This window comes from Gouania willdenowi, chromosome 8, assembly GCF_900634775.1.
Source record: "Gouania willdenowi chromosome 8, fGouWil2.1, whole genome shotgun sequence".
In the NCBI taxonomy this organism is placed as follows: domain Eukaryota; kingdom Metazoa; phylum Chordata; class Actinopteri; order Blenniiformes; family Gobiesocidae; genus Gouania; species Gouania willdenowi.
The window spans coordinates 11,295,961-11,318,297 of record NC_041051.1 but is presented as its reverse complement, the minus strand read 5'-3'; the positions used below and the strand labels follow the sequence as shown (position 1 = coordinate 11,318,297).

General features: G+C 37.4%; 1 protein-coding gene across 1 annotated transcript in view; it reads left to right on the top strand.

Annotated features, from left to right (window-relative positions):
* The window catches only part of mgat5b (alpha-1,6-mannosylglycoprotein 6-beta-N-acetylglucosaminyltransferase B), a 90,665-nt gene that overhangs the window by 26,803 nt on the left and 41,525 nt on the right, over positions 1 to 22,337 (top strand). The window contains exons 4-8 of the mRNA XM_028455144.1: positions 6,071 to 6,180; positions 7,413 to 7,486; positions 9,845 to 10,012; positions 12,237 to 12,401; positions 20,215 to 20,384. Of these exons, the coding sequence (XP_028310945.1) occupies positions 6,071 to 6,180; positions 7,413 to 7,486; positions 9,845 to 10,012; positions 12,237 to 12,401; positions 20,215 to 20,384 (687 nt within the window). The remainder of the gene's footprint in view (positions 1 to 6,070; positions 6,181 to 7,412; positions 7,487 to 9,844; positions 10,013 to 12,236; positions 12,402 to 20,214; positions 20,385 to 22,337) is intronic.

Genomic DNA, 22,337 nt, shown 5'->3' with positions numbered 1-22,337 from the left:
CCCGAGCAGTCATGCGATTGGAGTTGCAGTTAAGTGATCACCAGTTGAGCTAATACACCAACAGGTAAACTGTCTTTGTACCAGTGCTTTTTCAGATTTGAACGCAGTCATAATAATCTGAACCGCTTGTTCATCACCACACATTAAGAATACATATACATAATAACTATTGGAATCGTTACGCAGCGCAAGATTTTCAACAGGCTTTTCAGCGGGACTGCAATATTGGCCAGTTTTTCACATTTCCTATAGACATTCATTTACCTATTTTCCAGCTAAAAATGTATTATTTTTCCATTTCAAGAATGTGAATTTTGTATTTTCCGTCCGTTTTCCGCGATTACCAAAAATCTGAGGCCTTTTTCTAGTGCCAGCTTTACCAAACTGCATACACATCTCCGAAATAGTTCATTTAAAAGGCCATAACTCCGCTAATACAGTATGTGCTCTATCAGAGAAATTCCAGCAGTTGCTCCTTAGAGCCAGTATCATGTAATTACAGTATTTTTATGCACATGTGACAGAATCATTAAAGATGTTGCTTTGTTTTGATGAAATAGTGAGATGCAGCAGAGAAAGACTATAGTCCAAGATGGATTAAAAGAGACCAAATACTGGTGGGTTTAATTCAAAATGTAAGCAAGAAGATGCTCCTGGATGATAAAAACCTCCTTGGAGGTTCAGAGAGGGATTTGAAAGCGCAGGAGCCACTGGGAGAATCGTAGAATGCACTGTAAACCCAAATAAGTTACCAGAACTCAAACAAATTTCGGTAATCAATTTTTTTTGAAGTTGATTAACATAAAAGTCAAAATTTTCCAGAAGTTAAAAGGTTGGATGACTGGCTACTTGTACTTTTTGATAACAGTTAAAAATGCAATATGAATTAAGTTTATTTTTTTAAATGATCCCTATTTGAAACAACAGGAATAACATGACTTTATCATTCTTAGCATGTTATTACTTGATTATATTAAGTTGTACTTATAAACAAATATACTTATTACTCAAAAAATATCAGTTACTCAAGTTACTCAAAAAGGAAGAAAATGTTACACCAACTTGACATAATTAAGTTAGTAGAACTTTTTCTCTAACTTTGAGTATAAACTATTTAATCTATTTAAATACTTTGAATGCTCAGGTTTACAGTATGTAAGTTAAGGGTAAAATGAGTAAAATTTGTGGATGAATAAATGTTTTTCTTTTCTGTAGCTAGTCTTTACGTTTTGTACTGTACATGCATTTTTATGCATTTTAAACCTGATGGACATAAACAACTTATTTATCTACTTCCATATCTTGTATTTTGCCGTTACTAGGTAGAAAACGTTGAGTAACATTTGAGTATACCGAGGTTGGCCCAAGTGTCCTCTTTTTTGGAAATCAAAATACGGTCACTATGAAATAACTTGCAAATATTCTATGGTAACTGGTGGCAATTCTTTAAAAAAAGAAAAGGAAAACATAGGAGATGGTTGGGTAGGTTAGCAGATGCCTCCTGGGCTGGAATGACTGTGTTTTTCAGGATTATGTAAAGTTATGCATATATGAAAAGTTGTATGGCTTTGCCCAGGGTGGGACAGCCATGCAGCAAACACATAGACAGACTCACAATAACAAAAGCTGCTCCGATAATATCAGGCTTTCACTGTTTAATGTGTGACTTGGTTTAGTGCAGGGGTGCCCAATCCTGGTCCTCAAGAGCCCCTATCCAGCATGTTTTAGATGTTTCCCTCTTCCAACACACCTGATTGAAATGATTAACTTATCATCAAGCTCTGCAGAAGCCTGATATTTCTGATCCTGATCCTGTCATTTCAATCAGGTGTGTTGGAAGAGGGAAACATCTAATACATGCTGGATAGTGGCTCTTGAGGACCAGGATTTATTAGTTTATTAGATTAGGTTAGGGTTAGGGTTAGGGTTAGGGTTAGGGTTAAGGTTAAGGTTAGGGTTGCATGCGCATGTATGCTCATAATCGATCTCAGTACGAGGTAAACTCAGACTGTGACACCGGAAACAAAACAACGCGTAATCACGCATTAGATCCCGCCCATTCCTGTCCAAATCACAGAGAGGCCTATTTGCATTAGATTAGTATTATCACAGGACTTCAGAGCTCAGCAAAATATAGTAGCTAATTTGCGGGGGAATTTTTACTTTACAATTCACTGACATGGCGGATTCGCACAGGATTAACATCACAGACATTCTCCACAATTATTACAAATTGCATGTGGTCCCAAGGTAAAACTAATCCTGTGCAAATAGGGCTTAAGATGAAACAGGATGGCTCGTCATTAATACATACATTTTATTTTAAAATCCACCAACAACACACGTCATTACCACGGTTATGTTAATAAATAGTAATTGTAACACAAGATGTGTTTTTGCCAATTAAAATCCAGGAAACTGGTCTTATTAGCAGTTTAATTTTTGATTGCCGAAAGCATTTTTATTCTTTTGTCGTATCGTTTCTTAAAAGTAGTATATCTCGTACCCTTGTTGTTGAAAGCTGCTTTGGTCTGTTTTAATCATGTTGTGGTGCTTTTTTCTACAGCGGTTAAAAAAATCTATGATATATTATCGTATTTATTTATTTGGAAACACAAGACAAGTAAAGGCACTGAGCACACGAGTTAGTAGAGAAAGGAGAAAACATTTCCCTGTGAACAAGCAGCTTCTGACAGAATCAGACCAAGGCGTTTGGTCGTGCATATCCCACTGCTCGGCCATTTGGATGAAAGGGCGGCACAAAGATTCTTCAAAGGGAAGAACAAGCAAACACTAAAAAAGGCACAAATGACAATTGTGGTTATGGCACTTCCTAAAGCTAAAGCTACAATCAGGAACCTAGAGAGAGACAAGGAGAGAGAAAGAGAAAAAATAAACAGCAGCAATTTGAAGGTTTTCATGTCGCTTACAAAGGCACTGAGAGGAAAAAAAGATGACTACCTTTACTTAAAACAGCTTGACGATGGTTTGGGGGTTGTTTGGTAATGACTATAACAGTGTGAAGTAATGCTGTGCGATATAGCAATATATATCGTAGTGCGATATGAAATAGTCTATTGTACGATATAGTCCTCTATCGTTTATATCCCTATTTTAATGTAATAATAATAGTAATGCATTGGATTGTATACAACGCTTTATCATAAACACTCAAAGCGCCTTACAGAATTAAGGCATTATTCTTTCACGCCACACTTAGTGGTGGTAAGCTACCATTGTTGCCACAGCTGCCTTGGGCCAGACTGACAGAAGCGAGGCTGCCATAGTGCGCCATCAGCTCCTCCGACTACCACCAACACACTACATTCATGCTAGGCAATGTGGGTGAAGTGCCTTTCCCAAGGACACAATGACAAATACCACTGGAGCGACTGTCCGCCACTGTGGCAAATGGAATTCTCAGTGGTCTCCCATCCAAGCAGGCCCAGACCTGCTTAGCTTCAGAGATCTAATGAGATCGGGCAATGACAGGTTGGTATGGTCACATGTGTGTGGTCTTGGTCCCACTGTGTTGCTAAAATATCACAAATCTACTCCACTCTAATCTGCTCATGGCAACGCTGACACTTTGCACTAGCATGTTTACGTCACCCTGAGATACTAGTTTACAGCACTGTTACAGGAGCAAGCTAGTCCCAGTCCATGTGACTAAAGTAGGTCCTCCTTGTGTGCCTTGTGTAACCACCATGAGCTACTGAAGCCACGCCCACTGTCTAACACCGGAATGGGCTGGTCAGATCCAGCCTAATTCTACATTATTTAACACCGGCCGGGCCATGCTCAGACATGAGCGTTAAGTGTTAAGTTTAGCGCAACAAAGATGCGGAAAATGGATACTGTGGTATGCAGAGGTGAAACTGCTTTTTTCCAGATTGGGTCCCTGGAGCAACCGGAATCATCAATTAGTCTTGTTACAAACTGTGTCACTACAGCACCACTGTGGGGCTCGGCTCGGCTCTACTCTCTTTTTGAGCGTTTCCACTGGGAAAAATGACCTCCTCCATGGTGCCTGGTGTTGCTTGTTTTAGTACCTTCTTCGTTGAGGTTCCTAAAAAAGCAGCCCTGGGGCCTCATTTATAAACGCTGCATACGTAAAAAAGAAAGCATACGCCATTTATAAGCAACGTTTGGGACTGGTGAGATAATGTTTGCACCTCCATGGCACCTCTGACCCTGCCGTACACACGACGTCATGAGAAACAGCAAACTCCGCCCTCAGCAGGAGTAAATAGATACATTTGTGTGAAATAATTGAACATTGCACATTTCGCAACACATATCATATATGTAGGAAATAATTATACTGATGCCCCAGAGTGTTGTGCGTGCGCCTATCTTAATAATAATAATTGTAATTAAAATCACATGATCATTGCGCAAAACTGCTGATTAATTGACTGCAACACCTGTAGCTGTTATGAAAAGGAACGCCCACACAATGCGTAAAGACGCACAGTGGCTTATCTGGCACGGGAGATTCTGGAGGCAGCGGATCTTCAGAGACCAGTGAGATCTATTGAGAGGACCCCCCCGTGAGGACGAGGTGTTGTGGGAGGGAGGAAGAGGCTACAGTGGGAGGGAGGATGAGGTGCTGCACTCCCCAGTAAACACCCGGGGACTGATGAAAAATATGTTAAATATTGTAATTTATGTAACGTTCCAAAGGTGTTTTACTACCTGTTCATTTTTATTATTTCAAGCAAGGAAATTATTTAATCCCATGCTTCTGGAGCATATAGTTAATCCGTGTCCCCCCCACCTCTGTTATAACACAGAGGGGTTCCCCAATGACCCTCCAGCTTTTGGTCGGAAACAGACGTGGGACGAGCGTGCGCCCTCGTTTACAAGTTGTAAAAAAAAAAAAAAATGTGTAAGCACTTCTTGGTTTTTAGTGTACGCCAGCTGAAGTGTGCTTACCTCGGTACACTTATAAATGAGGCCCCTGGTCTGAAAATGTGACACTAATTGGGTCTGAGAATCATCACAGCGTAGAGTCATCAACTCATGCAGAAAAGTGTAATTCGTAGAGTCTGGCAGTTTTGTGTGTCAGGTTGGTGCTCAATGGAAACATATCGGGTCCCAAAAGGGAGTGCGGAGTCGTCTAGAGCCGATACCGCCAATGGAAACGCACCAATAGGACTCTTCCAAGCAAAATAGCTTCAAACCTCCCTCTCAAATGGAAGTGTTAATTTATCTCCTGCTGCTCTAGAAGGACTTTTAAAGAATATAACCTAACAAAACCTCTACTATCATATATGATCTTTGATGGAGCTTGTGAGTCAAATTCACTACAGGTACGGTTTAAAACGATAGCAGCGGCCACTATTGTTGGTTTTTGCGCCCACTGGTGGCTTTTCCACATACAAATTTACAAATCAGAACACGTGACAAGAATATGAAGCAAAAGTTTTTTTTATATTTAATGAAATATATAATGAATAGAAATTTTCCATTGATGTCATGTAATTTTAAGGAAGAATTACTATAACTGTATATATATATATATATATATATATATATATATATATATATATATATATATATATATATATATATTTACAACAAAAGGCAGTGTCATGGTTAAACACACCGCCTCTCATGGTCCGTTAGGTCACCACAATAACATGAGTACCTGCACAGTACACACCTATTATCATAGTTCCATGTCTAAATGTATTGGACAATGTCTCTTAGTTTGTCACAGTGATAAAAAGAACGATTGACTCGTTTCGGGATTGCATCGTACTGTAAATCGTACTGTAAATAAGGCTTCTATAGTTATATTCCCTTCATTTTACATTTATTTTCAGTAAAATTGAGCAATAATCTCATTGTCTTCTGATGTGTTTTTTTCCCATCAGATTTTTCAATAAAACGCCCTCAACAAATTAATCATCTGTCAGCGCTTAAATGCTTTTCCATTTCACGCCTCAAGTTCTGAGTAATTACAATTTATTTTGCTACTTACACTGTGAGCAAACAGACTGTACCTGTTGTTTTAAAGACACTCATTTGCTCTGTTTGTGTGTGTGTGTGTGTGTGTGATCAGGATTCAGCCCGTAGGTCTCGTGGAGCGGATCCAGGCTATAGCCCAGAACATGTCTGACATGGCAGTGAAGGTGGAGCAGATCCTGCAGCGCAGTGTGGCCAATAGGAGAGGTACCACTGTGGAAAATGAAAAATCGGACCTCATCATTTCACTCACCAACTCAATCCAAGCTCAGTTTTCCTTCTCATCCCACGTGACTGAGGCAACTCACACAGTGTGTGATTAGAACACGTCATGTGATTTGTCTCTTGTCAAGATGTTCATAAATGAGGCCGGACGACAACTTGGCTTAGCTGTGACAGCGACTGGCGTTTCCGTCATTAGAGGTCTGTTATTATCATGCAAAGCAGCCAGAATGGCTGCTAATCATTTGTCTGTGATTGCTGGTAGAGGAGCTAAAACCTCTTTTTAGTTAGGCTTTCAGTAGTAGTAGTATTTGGAAAGGAGAAAAGAAGGAGTGTGTAAGGCAGGGAGAGAGAGGAGCTGCCCAGACATGGGGAAGATGTAACGATTACAAATAGGGAGAAAAACAGAAGAAAAAGGGTAAGATTATCAACAGCATATGTTATTATATATCAATATTAAGCTGTTACTGAAGCTCGCCCCCTTGTCTTATATTCTATAAAGTGGTTCTCTAACTTTCTTGGCTCAAGTACCCCCTTTTTTTTAATCCAAGTACCCCCATTTGTTGGACTACAACATTTTGCTTAGAAAACTATTTAAAAACAACTGTAGAGTTTCATAGTGGAATGAACGAGTAATAACAAACATTTGTAAAGAAGAGTGGAAAGAAACAGTATTTAGTGCAGTGGTTCCAACCTTTTTAAGCTCCCCATTTGGCTCCATTTTTGACGACCCCAAAGACATTTTTTCTAGAATTAGTTTTTGATCATGTTTGAGCTCTTTCTTTTTTTTTTTACTGCATTTTAGTTGAACTAGTTTTATATTTCACAAAGTGAAAGTATAGAAATAGTTATTGCTTTTTGCTTGGATATTGTCATTTTCTTACTTATTTTATATTTTATGTGCAGGTGCAAACTAATGGCACTAATGTTCAAATTACTTTTTTTCCTGCATAAAATCTATGGCCCTCTTGTGATCAAACCACTCCGTATTTGGCCCCTGAACTAAAATGAGTTTGACACCCCTGGTCTACAGTTTGTCTTTCTTTCTACCTCAAAGGCTTAGAGACTATAGTGTAATGTAACTACTAAAACTTTGACTTTCCATCAATATTAATCAGCACAGCAGCACACTGAACCACATCTGATCATTTCATAACTTGTGGTAACTTAACTAATTCCAAAGTAAACCACGTACCCAATGTTGTACTTCCCTACAGGGAGAGACGGGCTACTTGGACAGTGTGAGACACCCAAAGATCCCCACTATCCAGACTGCTCAGGCAAGATGGATGTAAGTCTGAATATCTCACTTCAAGTGCAATTTGTTTCACTCGTGTAGGCAATGTTTTGTAGCCGCTCTGTGACTCACCTTCAAACAACAGCAACATGATTATTTTGTTGACGATGTTTTTGTCGAGTACAAGGATGTCTAGTATAGGGCTGTCGCTGATAGGAAGAAGGAAAAATAAGGCTAAAAAGCAAGAGAAAATGTATAGAAAAATGCGAAAAACATTTTTTATATCATCTGGCCTCTGTTCAAATGAGTGAAAATGCTGAATAACTTCTACTTTTAACAGGCTTATGTGCACATGATACATCTATACTGTATGTGTATATACAGGTATATATATATGGAATTATCTACTGCTTCTTTAAGATACTTAAAAAGATTGCACTTCATGTAGTGTTGACCTTCGACAGCATGTGCAGACAAAGTAAGAGAAAAAAGAAAAGAAAATGAAGAAACTTAAAGCTGCCTAATGACACAAATCACATTTTCATTCAAAAGTTGTTCTCATTCACTACTGATGCCAGCGTGCCCTCAAAAACAGTACCAAAGTGACATTTCTGGAGTTTTCATGGATTGAACGTTTACGACAAATTAATGGCGGATATTGATATTAGGGCTATTCGGAAACACCCAATAACGGCAGACATTGGAGTGACCGCATATTATGGGTGAAAGAAACACCAACTGTCAAAGAAACACACTTTTCTACGGGACTAGAAATCCCATAACACAATGCTGGAAACCTTTCCGGAGTTCAAGTCACATGACCAGTTGCCACAATTTCTACCTACCTTTGACATTTGTTTTCGAGTAAATCTCAATCAGGATTTATGACAAGTTGAACAACTTTTAGATAAAAACAGCCACTTTAAAAAAAAAAAAAAAGGTTAAGTAGATTTAAATCTCAGTGATTTGTTAAAAAACACTCAATGGCTCGAAAAGCTACAGACCATTGCATATAAATGACTGCCAAGTTACAGCGCCTCCTACAGACAGTAGGGGCAATAATTGTAGTGGCTTTTCATTCAGAAAATAATTATCAATGTCTAATAAAGTTGGAACAATGTATTGTGCCACAAGTTATCGCGATATATCGTTGATGGTACGAGTTGTATCGCAATATTTGCAGAGTGGCACTTTTTGCAATTTAACATTTTCAAAATTTAGAGCATTTTGAGACCCACAGAATATTTTGTACTATGACAATCTGAATTCGGACACCAGATTCTGAAAGATTAAACTCCCTAATTTCATCAGATAATAATCATAATAATAATAATAACAAAAAGCTGAGAAAAACGGCTTTTTTCTGAAAAAACCTATTCATGACTTTGAAGCAATTTTTTTGCTTTAGTGACACCTCAACATTGGTTTCCATCTATAAAACTACAAAAACAACACTGAAACTGGGCTTTTGATGGCAAAATTATTATTATTTTGCTATCTCGGTCAGAGTTTAATTGATTTCTTACTATATTTCCTCCAAGTCTCTCCCCCTGTTAGTTCCCATACATGCAACTTCTTCCTCATCCCGGACATGCCCCGGACATCTCACCACTTGCCCCGTTTTTTTTATTGTTTTCTCTCACCATCGCCACACTCAATATTCCACTCAGGTTCCACACATGCTCTGGTCGAGTGTGAGCTGTTGTGAGCTGCTGGGAACTTCAGCATCAACTCTCGTAGCGCCATTTTCTGTCTCGTAAACTCCTTTCCTCTCCCTCTGAGCTCTGCTCATCGTGGGTGATCTCTCATCCAGAGGTGTGCTGCAACCACCTACATGTCACCAGTGGGTCACTACATCATGGTGCAACCTTGATATTCACCAGAGAGCTACCTCACACTGTCTCCTAGCAACCCCAGCCGAAAAACACAATTGACGTCAATGGCACTCAACGTTACTAAACTAAATGACGTCTATAGACGTCAATGGCACTCAATGAGTTAAATAGGAAAATTTGGTCTTACATTATTGTTAATTTTATGATTTATATTAACTTGAGTTGAAAAGGTTTTACCCAGAATTTTTGTTCTTCTTTATTCCCATTCCAAAATCAAATATATCCTGTATTGTTACCGTGAGCCCAGTATCATATATTGTCTTGTCTCATGAACTTTGTATATGGTCCGGCCCCTAAAGCCTAGCTATGGATGTACTTCCTCAGACCTATTGACAGATACAGTTAACCTAGCTAGTAATACTATAGGAAATGCTCTGCACTCCTGTTTCGTTAGTGTTTATAGCCTGCTAATTACAGCTATTAGGCTTAATGAAACCACAGCAGGAGCACGGAAACTCAAAGCTAATAAAATTGTGAGATACCTGGACCAGAACTGATTTGAGCTTCTGCATTTTAGTGGATGCGAGCTCGGTGGACCTCAGACCCATGCTACGCCTTTTATGGCGTTGACGGCTCTGACTGTTCCTTCCTCGTCTATCTGAGTGAAGTGGAGTGGTTCTGCCCCCCACTGGCCTGGAGGAACCAAACAGCTACGCCCACCTCCAAGCCTCATCCCAAGATACAAGTAAGAAGTAGTTGAAGTGAAAAATTAAAGCAGAGTTCTGTGGAACAATGTGAAACTAATGTAAGATGTTTGCTGAGAAATGTCTCTGCTTCCTTAATAGTTCAAGAGGGGAATTTTCTGTTATCGTTTAAGGCTGGGATACACTGTGCGATTATTTTAATTGTTGCACTCAGCTCCAGCTCAAACTGTGCGACTCAGGTGCAGAGCCTGAATGTGCGCAGCTCACGATTCATGTTTTCACACTGTACGGACCGGCACTCTGACACGATCTGACTGTTCACACTGTACGTTCATACACGACACATCAGGGTCTTGTTTCCGGAAATGCGACGTACAAATTAGAAGAAGAAGAAGAAGAAGAACTCTGAAGCGCTGCCATTCAAACAGACAAAGAAGAAGAACCCGAAAGTGTAGAGACGGTCACAAATCTCAGCAAAAAGATCTTTCAAAAAGAAAAGACGGCGATGTGATGGACCAGGAGCTGGCTGGACAGACGTGGGCAGTACAGTCCGTCAATTTTACAGCGGTCCTATGGTGTTCGCGCACCGGTCCGTGGCACTGCTTCAACTGTGAGATAACCTGGATTTCTAACATGTTTGATATCCTTACGACCATACGATTGCTGATCGGGAGCTGGTCGTGCGGTGTTAATCTCTTCTCTTGACCCCATGTATACTACACGATCTAGCAGAGACTCGCACGATCCCACATAATAGTCGCACGAGTCAAAAATTGACTCAAAATGGGCCAAAAATCGCACAGTGTATGCCTGCCTTTAAAGAAGTCACATGAGGTGCATGTCCTTGTTGGTGAATCAGTGGCTTGTTTTTGTAATGGGATGAAGTGGAGTTCACATGGTTTGGAGCTTTTGGTGGAATAACTTTTGACATGTTAGGTCAAATTGCCGTTGTCTTTATTACGAGTGCACAGTGTAGCTCTTTGAGTCCAGATGGCAGCACACATGCCATATTTTAACAAGCAGACAGATAACTAAATAAAGCTCTATTACCATATTTAAAATTACCTTTTATAATACTAAGACAAAAAACAGTCCTTCTGAACTTTAAAAATGGGCTGACATTGATTCACAGAATGTTTTTGTGTCTTATTAGATTTGTATTTTTAGCTTTGTATGTATAAAGCCAATCACATGGGGAGCTTTATTGCAGTGTTTGCCTGCGTCCTCTCCTTCTGGCTTCTCCCCAGTGTAACTTGCAGCCAGTGTGATGGGATTTGACGTGATTCTTTTCTGCTGCTCTGCCTCCTGCTTTAATTGCCTGGCTTAATGTGCAGCAGCTAATCCTTAGCTTTCTCGCCATGTCTCTGCATTCGCCTGCATCGAACACAGTGTACTCTCTAGAGCGTTGAACAACCTGTATTGTGTGAGCACAGTAAGGCTGCATGATTAATCTATATAAAATCAAAATCAGATTGTTTATTGAGTGGGATTTTTAAGGTCAAAATCAGAAAATCAATTTGCCCATATAATCATGAGTAATCAGGTCTCTCTCTCTTTTTTTTTTTTTACAAACTGTTGAAAAACAAGTTTAACATCCTTTTTTAAATGTGAATTTTGGGTGAGGTTTTATTCTAATTCACGGTTCTCTTAATTTTTGGTTGGTGTTATTTTATTATTCCCACAAGGGATTTAACATTCTTTGTTAAAGCTTTGCAGTTGTACTTTATTCCCAATACAGATTTGTTTCTTCAAATTTTCAATAAAAAAAAATACTATTAATACTAATAATTAAATCCAATGTTTTTTTGTTTTTTTTTAAGGGGTAAAAAAATCTAAATCGGAATTGGAAATCGAGTTTTCAAAGAAAAATTCAGGATCTTATTTTGAGCCACAATCGTTCAGGCTTAGAGCACAGCACATCTACGTTTACTGTTTTTGTCTGTAATAAAATTCCATATTTATTTTTACTGTAAGTGAATTTTAGAGCAGGCATAGGCTGCTTTTGCCTTTGGGGGAAGTCATTTTACTTGTAAATGTGTTTTAAAATGTTGATTTTTTTTTTTTTTTTACCATCCCTCAAACTTCTTCTTCTTTTTTTTTTTTTTTTAAAGCTGGAGTATAAATCTAACAATTCCTTTTTATTTAGTATTCTCTGCATGCGTTTCCCACTCCTCTATTGCAAATAAACATACACTTGAATTTCACTGAGAAGCTCTGTCTACCTTTGCTTTTCCTCAGAGGTGTTTTTCCTCTCCTGTCATTCAGGCTGTCTTCCAGTCTGACATGGGGCTCCTGTTGGAGCAAGTGGGCTCTGGGAAGGAATCTCTAAGTTTCATGAAAAGACGAATCCGCAGGCTATCAGCACAGTGGGCCTCCGCAGCTCGACGGCTGGATGACAAGCTGCGTAACCACTGGAGAGAGCAAAAGAGGGTGAATATCTACATATATCTCTTCCTTCTCATGACCGTGCCTCCTCAATGTCTGCTGTGTATTTTCCAATAATGCATATCTTTGACCACTCTTTCATCCTATAATTAGAAGTAAATACATATATCTGATTAGACACATCTGTACATAAGGCTTTGGATGAAGCATTTATGGGTTATTCCATGTCATTTTAACAAATTTCCAGCGCATCATATGCTCTTTGGTCGAAAAAAATTCAAACATTTTTTTTATCAATTGTTTCTTCGTAATTCAGTTGCACACTGTACATTTCTTACTTTGATTGGATGATGGTAAATATCTTTTTCTAAGGCAACTTTTGCACTGAGCCTGATTTTTATTTTATTTTTGCACTATTATCTTTGTTTGATATTTATTCTGTTTAAAATTCTTGTTTGCACTGACTGAAGGACTTTTTGCAATTGTGTTGTACTTGTTACAATGACAAGTTCTATTCTATTCTATTCTATTCTATTCTATTCTATTCTCCATGAATACTTCATCAGAAAAACTAATAAACAACAACTGATTATAAGACACAGAGGCAAGCTACAAGCTATCCGCAAGTGGTGAAATAACCCAAAGCTGGGGTCCAAAATAAAAATGAAGATGTCACATTAAGAAAAAATGTTTTATATCCCAAGAAATAGTAACATTTATTCTATAAATTAAAACAGAGATCCAACAATTTTTTTCATACATTCCCACATGCAGTTATGGGCCAATGAATATAGTAAAAAACAAGTTTTTTTTCATAATTCAAGAGACTGTCACCCAATAACTGATGCATATATGTGACTAATCATTTATGATTTAAACAGTCTATGTACTTAGCTCAAAGCTAATTAAATTACAGGGAGCTGAGACATATGCAAAGTTGTTTACTGAAGACCCAAAAATGTTCCAGCCCTAAAACCTGACAAACTTTTTTCCAAATTTGAGTGGCTGGCATATAGGATGTATGGCAGATATTTTTGTATATTCTGAGAGCGTGGGTGGAGTTGTATTACTACACCAAATATCAGTTTCCTATGTGATTTAGTTCCTGAGATCTTGGACGCTGAAAATGGAAGAAAAATAAGGACACTTGCCCCCTCACTAAATTGGCCACATCTCAAAAAGTTTTCATCAGATCAAACTAAAAATGGACAGTGTGTCTATTGAATAATTAAGGAACAATTGCTAGAAAATTCGGAATTTTTTAAGATCAAAGTGTATGGGTCATTTGTTGAAATGACGTATCGTATTTTTCGGACTATAAGGCGCACTTAAAATCCTTTAATTTTCTCAAAAATCCACAGGCGCCTTATAATCAGGTGCGCCTTATGTATAAAATTAACTACTGTGCTTCAACATACTGAACTGAAAAAGTGAGTGTATTGTTCTGTATTTTATGTGTTAAACCTGAACAATGTTGAGAGTTATTGTTAATGAGTTGAATAAAGTTTGACGTATCTGACTATTTTATTTCGCTCAATGTGTCTTAATAATAATAATAATAATAATAATAATAATGATGATAATAACAAACCGGTGTGCCTAATAGTCCGGTGCGCCTTATGTATGAAAATAGACCCAGTCAGACCCATTCATTGATAGTGCGCCTTACAGTCCGAAAAATTCGGTAATGACCATTATATGACATTTTATTGGCCTAACATTTATTTATTTTATCTTGTGTTGCTTGGTGTGAATATATTTGATTGTCAGAAGGATTGATTGGCTTTATTGCGGTTTTCTTTGTGACATTTAAAGTGATATTTTGATTAAATGTCAAAAAGTAAAAGCAATAAAAAGCAAAAGTTCACCTCGAACAAAAACATCTACTTCCTTCTACTTTTTACCAACACATAGGCCACGATATTAGTTGTAACTACATATCAGTAACAGGGGAGCTCAGTTTTTAAAGTGTTAAATTAAAAACACTAAAACGAAAAGAGTCAAAATAGCAAAACTTCTAAAAACAAACCAAACTAACAGAGCACCAACACACACATAAAATAACAACCACACTGTGTCAACCTGTCCATTTGTCACAAGCAGTCAATATGGAGACACACACGAGTAAATAAGGAATTCATTTCTTTCCAAATCTGCTTCTACGATCATCATTCAGTTTGTGTTTTAGCTACCGGCTATGTTACAGTACTTCCATCTCACGTCTCATCTACAGCCAAGAATGATGCCTCATTAATCTCTTTCGGTATTGTTATATTTCCATGTGCACTGAATTCATGGAGTTGTAAATGTACTTGTGTTTCTCCAAAAGTTAAAAAGACTTTATACCTTCTGTATACTTTCAGGCTTTGATAAACTTGACTGAAATCTGATTGGTTAAAGGAGTAGTATCATGAAAAAAATCACTTTATAATGGTTTTGCTACAGTGATATACATCCATTTAGCCTCATTCAGACAGCCAAAGTTGAAAAGCGGAAACTCCTCCTCCTGACAATCCTGGCTCCTCCTACCCAAAATAAGAATGTGAGCTCCACCCTCTCAAACCAGCTCACAGCTAAAGCAAACTCTTCGGTTTAATATAGAATATACATTACACTTTATTATCATATATGTAAAGCTATACACAAAATGTGTTCTCTGCATTTAACCCCTCCCTGAGGAGGAGTGAGTAGCAACGCTGTTCCATTTTTAGTATCCGTTATATCACCTTTGACTTGATTTGACGTGTTTGTGACACAATGTGATGCAGTGGTTGGACAAAACACCTTAGATGCACTATTCCTGTAGTTAATCGAGATTAGGAGAAGAAAGTGACTTAGCAGCTTAACACTCCGGTAAGTGTTTGAAACAGCTGAATGACTCCACTGCTGCTGCTGTGATAAACACACAGTGTCGGACACAGAGACGGACTCACAATCACATTAGCTGCTTAAATAGCCATGTGTTTCACTCATGAATATGCATAAGTCGGCCTCAAAACCGTCATTTTTTAGAACTACTCAGAAAGTCACTTTTCAGAGGGCTAAAACTCTGGAAAACAGGCGAGTTTGGGAAAATAAACCTATGTTGCTGGGATTCTTAGGACAAATGGAGATGGGTGAAAAATAGCAAAATACTGGACCTTTAAAGTAAAAGGCTTTTTAGTGTTGATTTTATCTGACAAAAGCAAAAGCAAGGATATTATATTTGTGACCCTGGCAATAGATGACAGCTAAAATATAAAATGAAAACTAATTTATAAACATATGCGACCCAGTGCAGAACAACCAAGAAAAAAAATCAATGAGAAAGAATAAACACTATGTTTTGAAGTATTCGCTACTAAAATAAAATCTAATTGTTTGGATTAAATATAGATCTTTAATTCAGAATGTGTTTATGTTTGCAGAGAAGGTTTTGATGGCTCTGATCTGACCACCAGCAAAAGATGTGAAGTAACTTAAATACTCAAACTATGAAGCATAAATAATAATCCAGATGCGCCTTCAATAGAAAAAAATTACTGTTCCCCCTTCCCCTTCTTTATTAGCCAATGTGTATCTGGAATATTCAACATATTAAAGACCAGCACTGACTAGTAATATATACCAGGATTGGGGTCAATTACATATTTCAGTTACAATTACGGTACGTCTTCAATTATCAATGCTCAATCACAACTCAATTATAATTACAGTGACCAGCATTTTTTCCAATTACAATTAAATCACAATTATATTTTTATCCTCAGAAATTCAATTACGTTCCCAATTACTATAGTTCAAATCCAATTATTTACAATTGCTGAGCCTGAAATAAATAACCTAATAAAAGCTAACCATCCTCTTGTGTTAGCTTTCTGTTAGCATCTCTTATGATAATGGGTCATAATCAGCTATAAAATACACTAAAAAAAAATATCTATCATCTAAATTCTCATAGGTTTTAATATTTTTGTTGTGGGCGTCTGATTCTTTTTTGTGTCAGTATAGCCCTAAATTTTTTATTTTATTTTTTTTTATATGGTAAAATGTGGGAAAGCTTGATATGAAACATATTTTAATAATTGTTAACTACATACAACATTTTTTTTTTTTTTTTTTTTTTTTAAATTTTCATGGCAATCACAATTACAAATTCAATTATCTGAACTTTACAAAAATTACATACATCATAACTATAATGATGTCATAATTGTAATTATCAATGACACGATTACAATTATAAATGACCCCAACCCTGATATAAACATCACCCTACATATTTATCTGGCATAAAATTACAAGATTGTTCATTTTTTCTGAAATACCCTACAGCTCCATTTGAATGTGATGCAATTAAAAGCATGGTGAGTTTCTGTTCTTTTTTAACAATGTATTATTCAAACACAATCTGCAGGTTTGCTTCTCATTAGACTGTCTTTGTTCTGTAGATCTAACTCCAGGTCTTGTGTGAAAGGCCCCTCTGAATTTTCTGTGTCGTTGAAATGTGAGAATGAGAGCCAGAGAAATTAATTTGCTGGGTTTTTGGTTTTTGCAAACAAGCCGACATTCTCCTGGCAGGCTGTTGTTTGTCTACACTCAAGAGTGCGTCGCGTTTCTTTCATCAGCCAGTCTTAGCTGAATATATCAAAGTCCGTTCTGTTAATATGGTCACACGTTTCAGTGAACGCCTGCCTCTGTCCCCTCCAGGGAGGGAGCTTTGTTTACTGCAATGGCAAGTTTGACAGTAATGGTTACTCACCATTAACCAGATCCTGTAGGCTTGGCCTCTATAGGTGCAGTGCTGAGTGGTGCAAAGGAAACTGAATCATACTGGAGTCGCTAGGTGTGGGAATGTCTCAAATGTTCATCATTAGCTATAAACGTTCTTACTTTTCAGTTGGGTTTAAGAATCTATATTCATTAACTAGGGATGCACCAAAATGAAAATCGTTGGCTGAAACCGAAAACTGAAGATGAATAATTGGTTACAGTCGATAGGTCAAGGTGCACTGCTGTTGTTACCTCGAGCAGAGTCAAACAAATCACTCAATGCAGAAAAAAAGACGAGATTTATGATTTAACTGTTAAGATGGAGCGAAAGGAAGACACAGATATACAGACAAGTACACTACAGAAAAGACAGTTATTGAGTAATATTTAATATGCATTTTTCTGCCCCATATACGTCATTTTTAACAGTGATAAATGCCAACAGGAAGGGTGAAAACACATGTATTTCCTTAATTTTCTTTGATCTTTTGATTTGATTCATTGATGATCTTAATCTAATTGATCTTAATATACCATACATTTCTCATGATGCATTTGTTGATATTGTGGCTACACAAAGATGTTACAATTACAGTATCCTGTTCATGTTCACTTCAGGGATTCAAGTGTGCATAACAATATTAGAAAATTGGTGCTAGAATATCAAGTAATGGCAACAGTAATGGTTATGGCATCACTGTGTCTTTCCATACATCTCTGAATATCAATAGTTTAGTGCGTGCAAGCACTGAAAACATTTGTAAAAAACACTTAGGTGAAGACTTAATGGGTTTTTGAATTTTAAGACAAATGTAATATGAGAAGGACTTTAAAGAAACCTCTGCTTTAATCTTTTTTTTTTACTTTTCTTGTTTTTTAAAAAATGTTAACTACATATTTATATTCACAATTACACTGCTAATGCATTGCCTCGCACATCAATATAGAGTAATTTTTTGACTTAATGCACAGTTAACTATATTCTTTAACTCATTTTCCCCACATTTATTATGTACCTAATTGTGTTTAATCCTCTACACCACTGATCCACGCCTAATAAGGGAGGGATCAGTGTGTCCACATGTACCATTAAAAGCCAACATTTTCTCTCACCGACCGTCAGAGTCATTTACCACATGAGTGGAGGTAATTTTCAAGAAAAGACTCAAATAAAATAAAAGATTAGATATTGTTTCATTTCTTAGTTCAGATTAAATCTGTTCAAATATACTGTTATAATAATGATGATAATCTATACTACTGGTCAAAACACCCTCATTTTTCCAATTATGTATTGTAATTCAAGTCGTGCAAGTCCAATGAATAACTTGAAATGGTACAAAGGTTAGTACTGAACAGCCAGACGTTAAAAAAAAAGGTTTGGTTACCCAAAACTGAAAATGAAAATGTACATTTCAGAATTAAACAAATATGCCTTTTTCAGGGAACACAAAGTGTGTTCACAATGTAAACCTGCAGCAATGGAAGTTGAATCAGCCATGAAAGCTGGTGCTACTAATTCCTTCAGGTCTTTTCTTTGTCTGCATAAAAGCAGTGTTGGAACACACTGTGGCAACAGACCTTCATGTGCACCGGCTGAACAGTATTGTTCATGGATTCCATGATCTATTTTTCAACTCAAATTGCTTGTTTGTTCGATGCTTTCATTTCAGAGTGCAATGACACAATAAACTGAATCATTTTCAGTAAAAAACTAGAAAAGGTGTGGTGTTCTAAAACTGTTGACCAGTAGTGTATGTAAATATATTTTGAAGGAAAAACACCTAAAAAAGAGAAAATGTAGAATGCGAGAAATTTGTTCATAATAAATATTATGTTTAAAAAATATATAGTTTATCATATTTTTGATATTACTAATTAAAATATAATAAACACAAACTAATAATAAGACACAGAGCCAAGCTACAATGGCCTCATGTAAAGGATTTTCGATATGTGCGAGCGGTAAAATAACCCAAAGTTGGGATCCAAAATTAAAATGAAGAAATAGCCTCACGAAAAACACATTTATATCCCAATAATAAGCATCCTTTTATACTATAAATTAAAACATTTATTACATTCCTACATGTAGTTATTGGCCAATAAAAAAACTAAAGTATTTTTCGGAATTCAACTGTCAACCAATGATATATGTGACTAATCATTAGTGATTGGAACAGGCTATGTATATACTGTAGCTCAGAGTTGATCATATTACAGGGAGCTGAGGCATATGCATGTATGTTCAAGCCCCAACATACTTTTTTCCAATTTTGAGGGGCTGGCTTGTCTGCCGAATAGGGTTGTATAGCAGATATTTTGGAATATTCTGAGCGAGTGGGTGGAGTTGTATTACTATAGCAAATTTCAGTTTCCTATGTGATGTCGTTCCTGAGATATTGGAAGCTGAAAATGGAAGGAAAGTGTATTGACACATACCCCCTCACTAAATTGGCCAAGTATCAAATCAAACTAAAGTTGTACAATGTGCCGGTTGAATAATTAAATGTAGAGTAGGCGATTTTCAGAAGCTAGCATGATGTTGAATGTCCCCTCCCCTCTGTGCTCCGTCTCACTCACATGTATGCTCACAGCTGCTGCAGAAGAGGAGCCCAGATCATCGCTTGTACTATGTAGAAACGTTGTTGTCTCATGTCTCATTCAGCAGTAAGTAAACAATAAACTTATCATTATATATGTTAAAAAACGTGACTAAAAACTGTGTTTTGACTCTGTCAGTGGTGACGCGCTTTCAATGTGAGCTCGTACATGCAAGGGATCAAGAACGAGCAGGGAGACAGGGAGATTTACAGCTGCTACAGATGATGGATTTTCTTCGTTCCTTTTTCAGAGCGCATAAGATTTTAATTTCTGTCAGGACATAAAGACAATTTCAACCAAAAACTTAATTGGAAAATCACAATTGGTAAAAAAAAATTCAGAATTTTTTCAAACCCAAGTGTGCGGGATGTCCTGTAAATTTTTATGAAATGATATGGAATGACTCAATCGCAATAATACATCTTTTGAACATCTTAAAAAAACAAAAACAAAAAAATATTCCTTTGCATTAACTTTGGTCCATTTTTCAATCTCCTTTCAGGTTCTTGTCCATGTAGGTTTCCTGACAGAAGAGTCTGGGGATGTTTTTAGTCCCAAGGTTCTTAAAGGAGGTCCTCTGGGAGAAATGGTGCAATGGGCTGACATCCTCTCAGCACTTCATGTGTTGGGGCACAATCTTAAGATCTCAGTATCTCTCAAGGAGCTGCACGGGTAAGATTCAATCTGTTCTTCTCCTTTACTCAGCAGATGTTAGTAGAACAAAGACTATCCCTGTTACTCACTCACAGCCTTGTTTTAAAACATGGAAACTAATATGTGTTTTTCATCATCCCACATACACACACTCTGGCATCCATCCACTACTGAAATATTCTTATAACCTTTATTTGTACGCAGGCAACGTACAACATGGTCTCATTTTCACAAATTCTCTATTCTTGGTTGTTCTTTCTGGAAGCGTAGACGAGCATCAGCAGCATAGCCAAAGTAGCCAACACGCTGTTTTTTCAATCACCTTTAGACACTCAAAGATAAGCGAGCTTTGCTTTCGCTGTGGCGGATAGTGTCAGCCCAAGGGCTCCACATCGTCTCCACAGCTTGCTACAACTCACTCAGTCCTGTGATATCAATCCTCATCACAACCCTGAATGTATACACAAACACTTCAGCAGACATCTGCACAGCATGCCTCCCAATCTAACTGATAATACGGCTTGATCCAAAGTATTAGATTGTATAGATTGTTGCTATGGCAAAAACGATTTCAAAAAGCCTAAAACCTTCTGCACTGTCCATGTTTGTGCTGATGATGGCTAGTGAGAAAGATCACTAGCCAACAACCTGACATTTCAAAATGTCAGGTTGTTGTGGTCAAGCCGACGATAGCGTAAAGTGGTTAAGGAGCATTTTGTTTATCGCCGTGGGGCAGATGCACTGGAACTTTGATCTTTGACTCCTGGCGCTGAAGAAAAGCTGCTTTCATGGGAACAAACAAGAGAGTTGAGTGAAGTCAGGAAGCTACACTGGGAGTAACTCTGCCGGCCACGCTATTATTTACACCGCTAATTGGTGTCTTGGTGTATTGAATCATTGCAAGCTTTTCTCCGTTGGGTGCCAGCAAAGAAGTCTTTACAAAAATGGGGAAGTTCAAAGAGACGCTCTCTGTCAAGGTTGGCCTAAATATTTCTTTCACACAGCAAAACATGGTGTGTCTTTCCTTGGTGTTGACACTATTACAGAGATGCTTTTAGAATGATCACAGCTCTATTTGAGCTATAGAGAACCCAAGCTTCCTTTTGATACAAATTGGAATTATTTTCTTAAAAATTATCCCCAAGTTTTTACATAAAACCATCAAGATGTTCTATTTACACGAAGCTTTAAATGTTTAAAAGGTTATTCGGTAACACTTTTCTTGACGTTTTATACATAAGGCTGACATTACGCTGTCATATTCCATCATTTGCATGAATAAGGTGTCATGAAGGCTGTCATTAAGTGTCATTTGCTAAACTATGACACCTTTGGAGCTATGTTGGCATTTTTTGGGTTAGGTGGAGGGATCTAGTGGAGTTAGATATAGGGTTAGAGTTTGAATTTTTTTTTTTTATTGAATTATAAATATATTTTGGCAGTCTTCAGAAAAACAAAAACAGAAGAAATAACATTCAATTGTTTAATTCTTCTGCCAAAAGGGTGCAGGTTGAAGCAAAAGCTTATACACACCTACACACACAAAAAAAACTTATATTACAAATATATATACATATATATTTAAAATTATATATTCTGCACAGGTTTTATATATACAGTTTATACATGCACATCAATCATATATACATACGTACACACATATACACACATACACATGAATGCACAGTACATGACATGTACATGTACCGTGGCTCAGGTGGTAGTGGGTCGTCTTCTGATCGCGAGGTTGGGGGTTCGATCCCAGTACCTGACTATGTGTCGAAGTGTCCTTGGGCAAGACACTGAACCCTAAGTTGCTCCCAGTGGTTGACTAGCACCTTGCATGGCAGTCCTGTCCCACTGGTGTGTGAATGTGAGAGTGATTGGGTGAATGAGTTGATATGTAAAGCGCTTTGAGACTGCTTCAGTGTGGTGATAGAGCGCTATATAAATCAAGTCCATTTACCATTT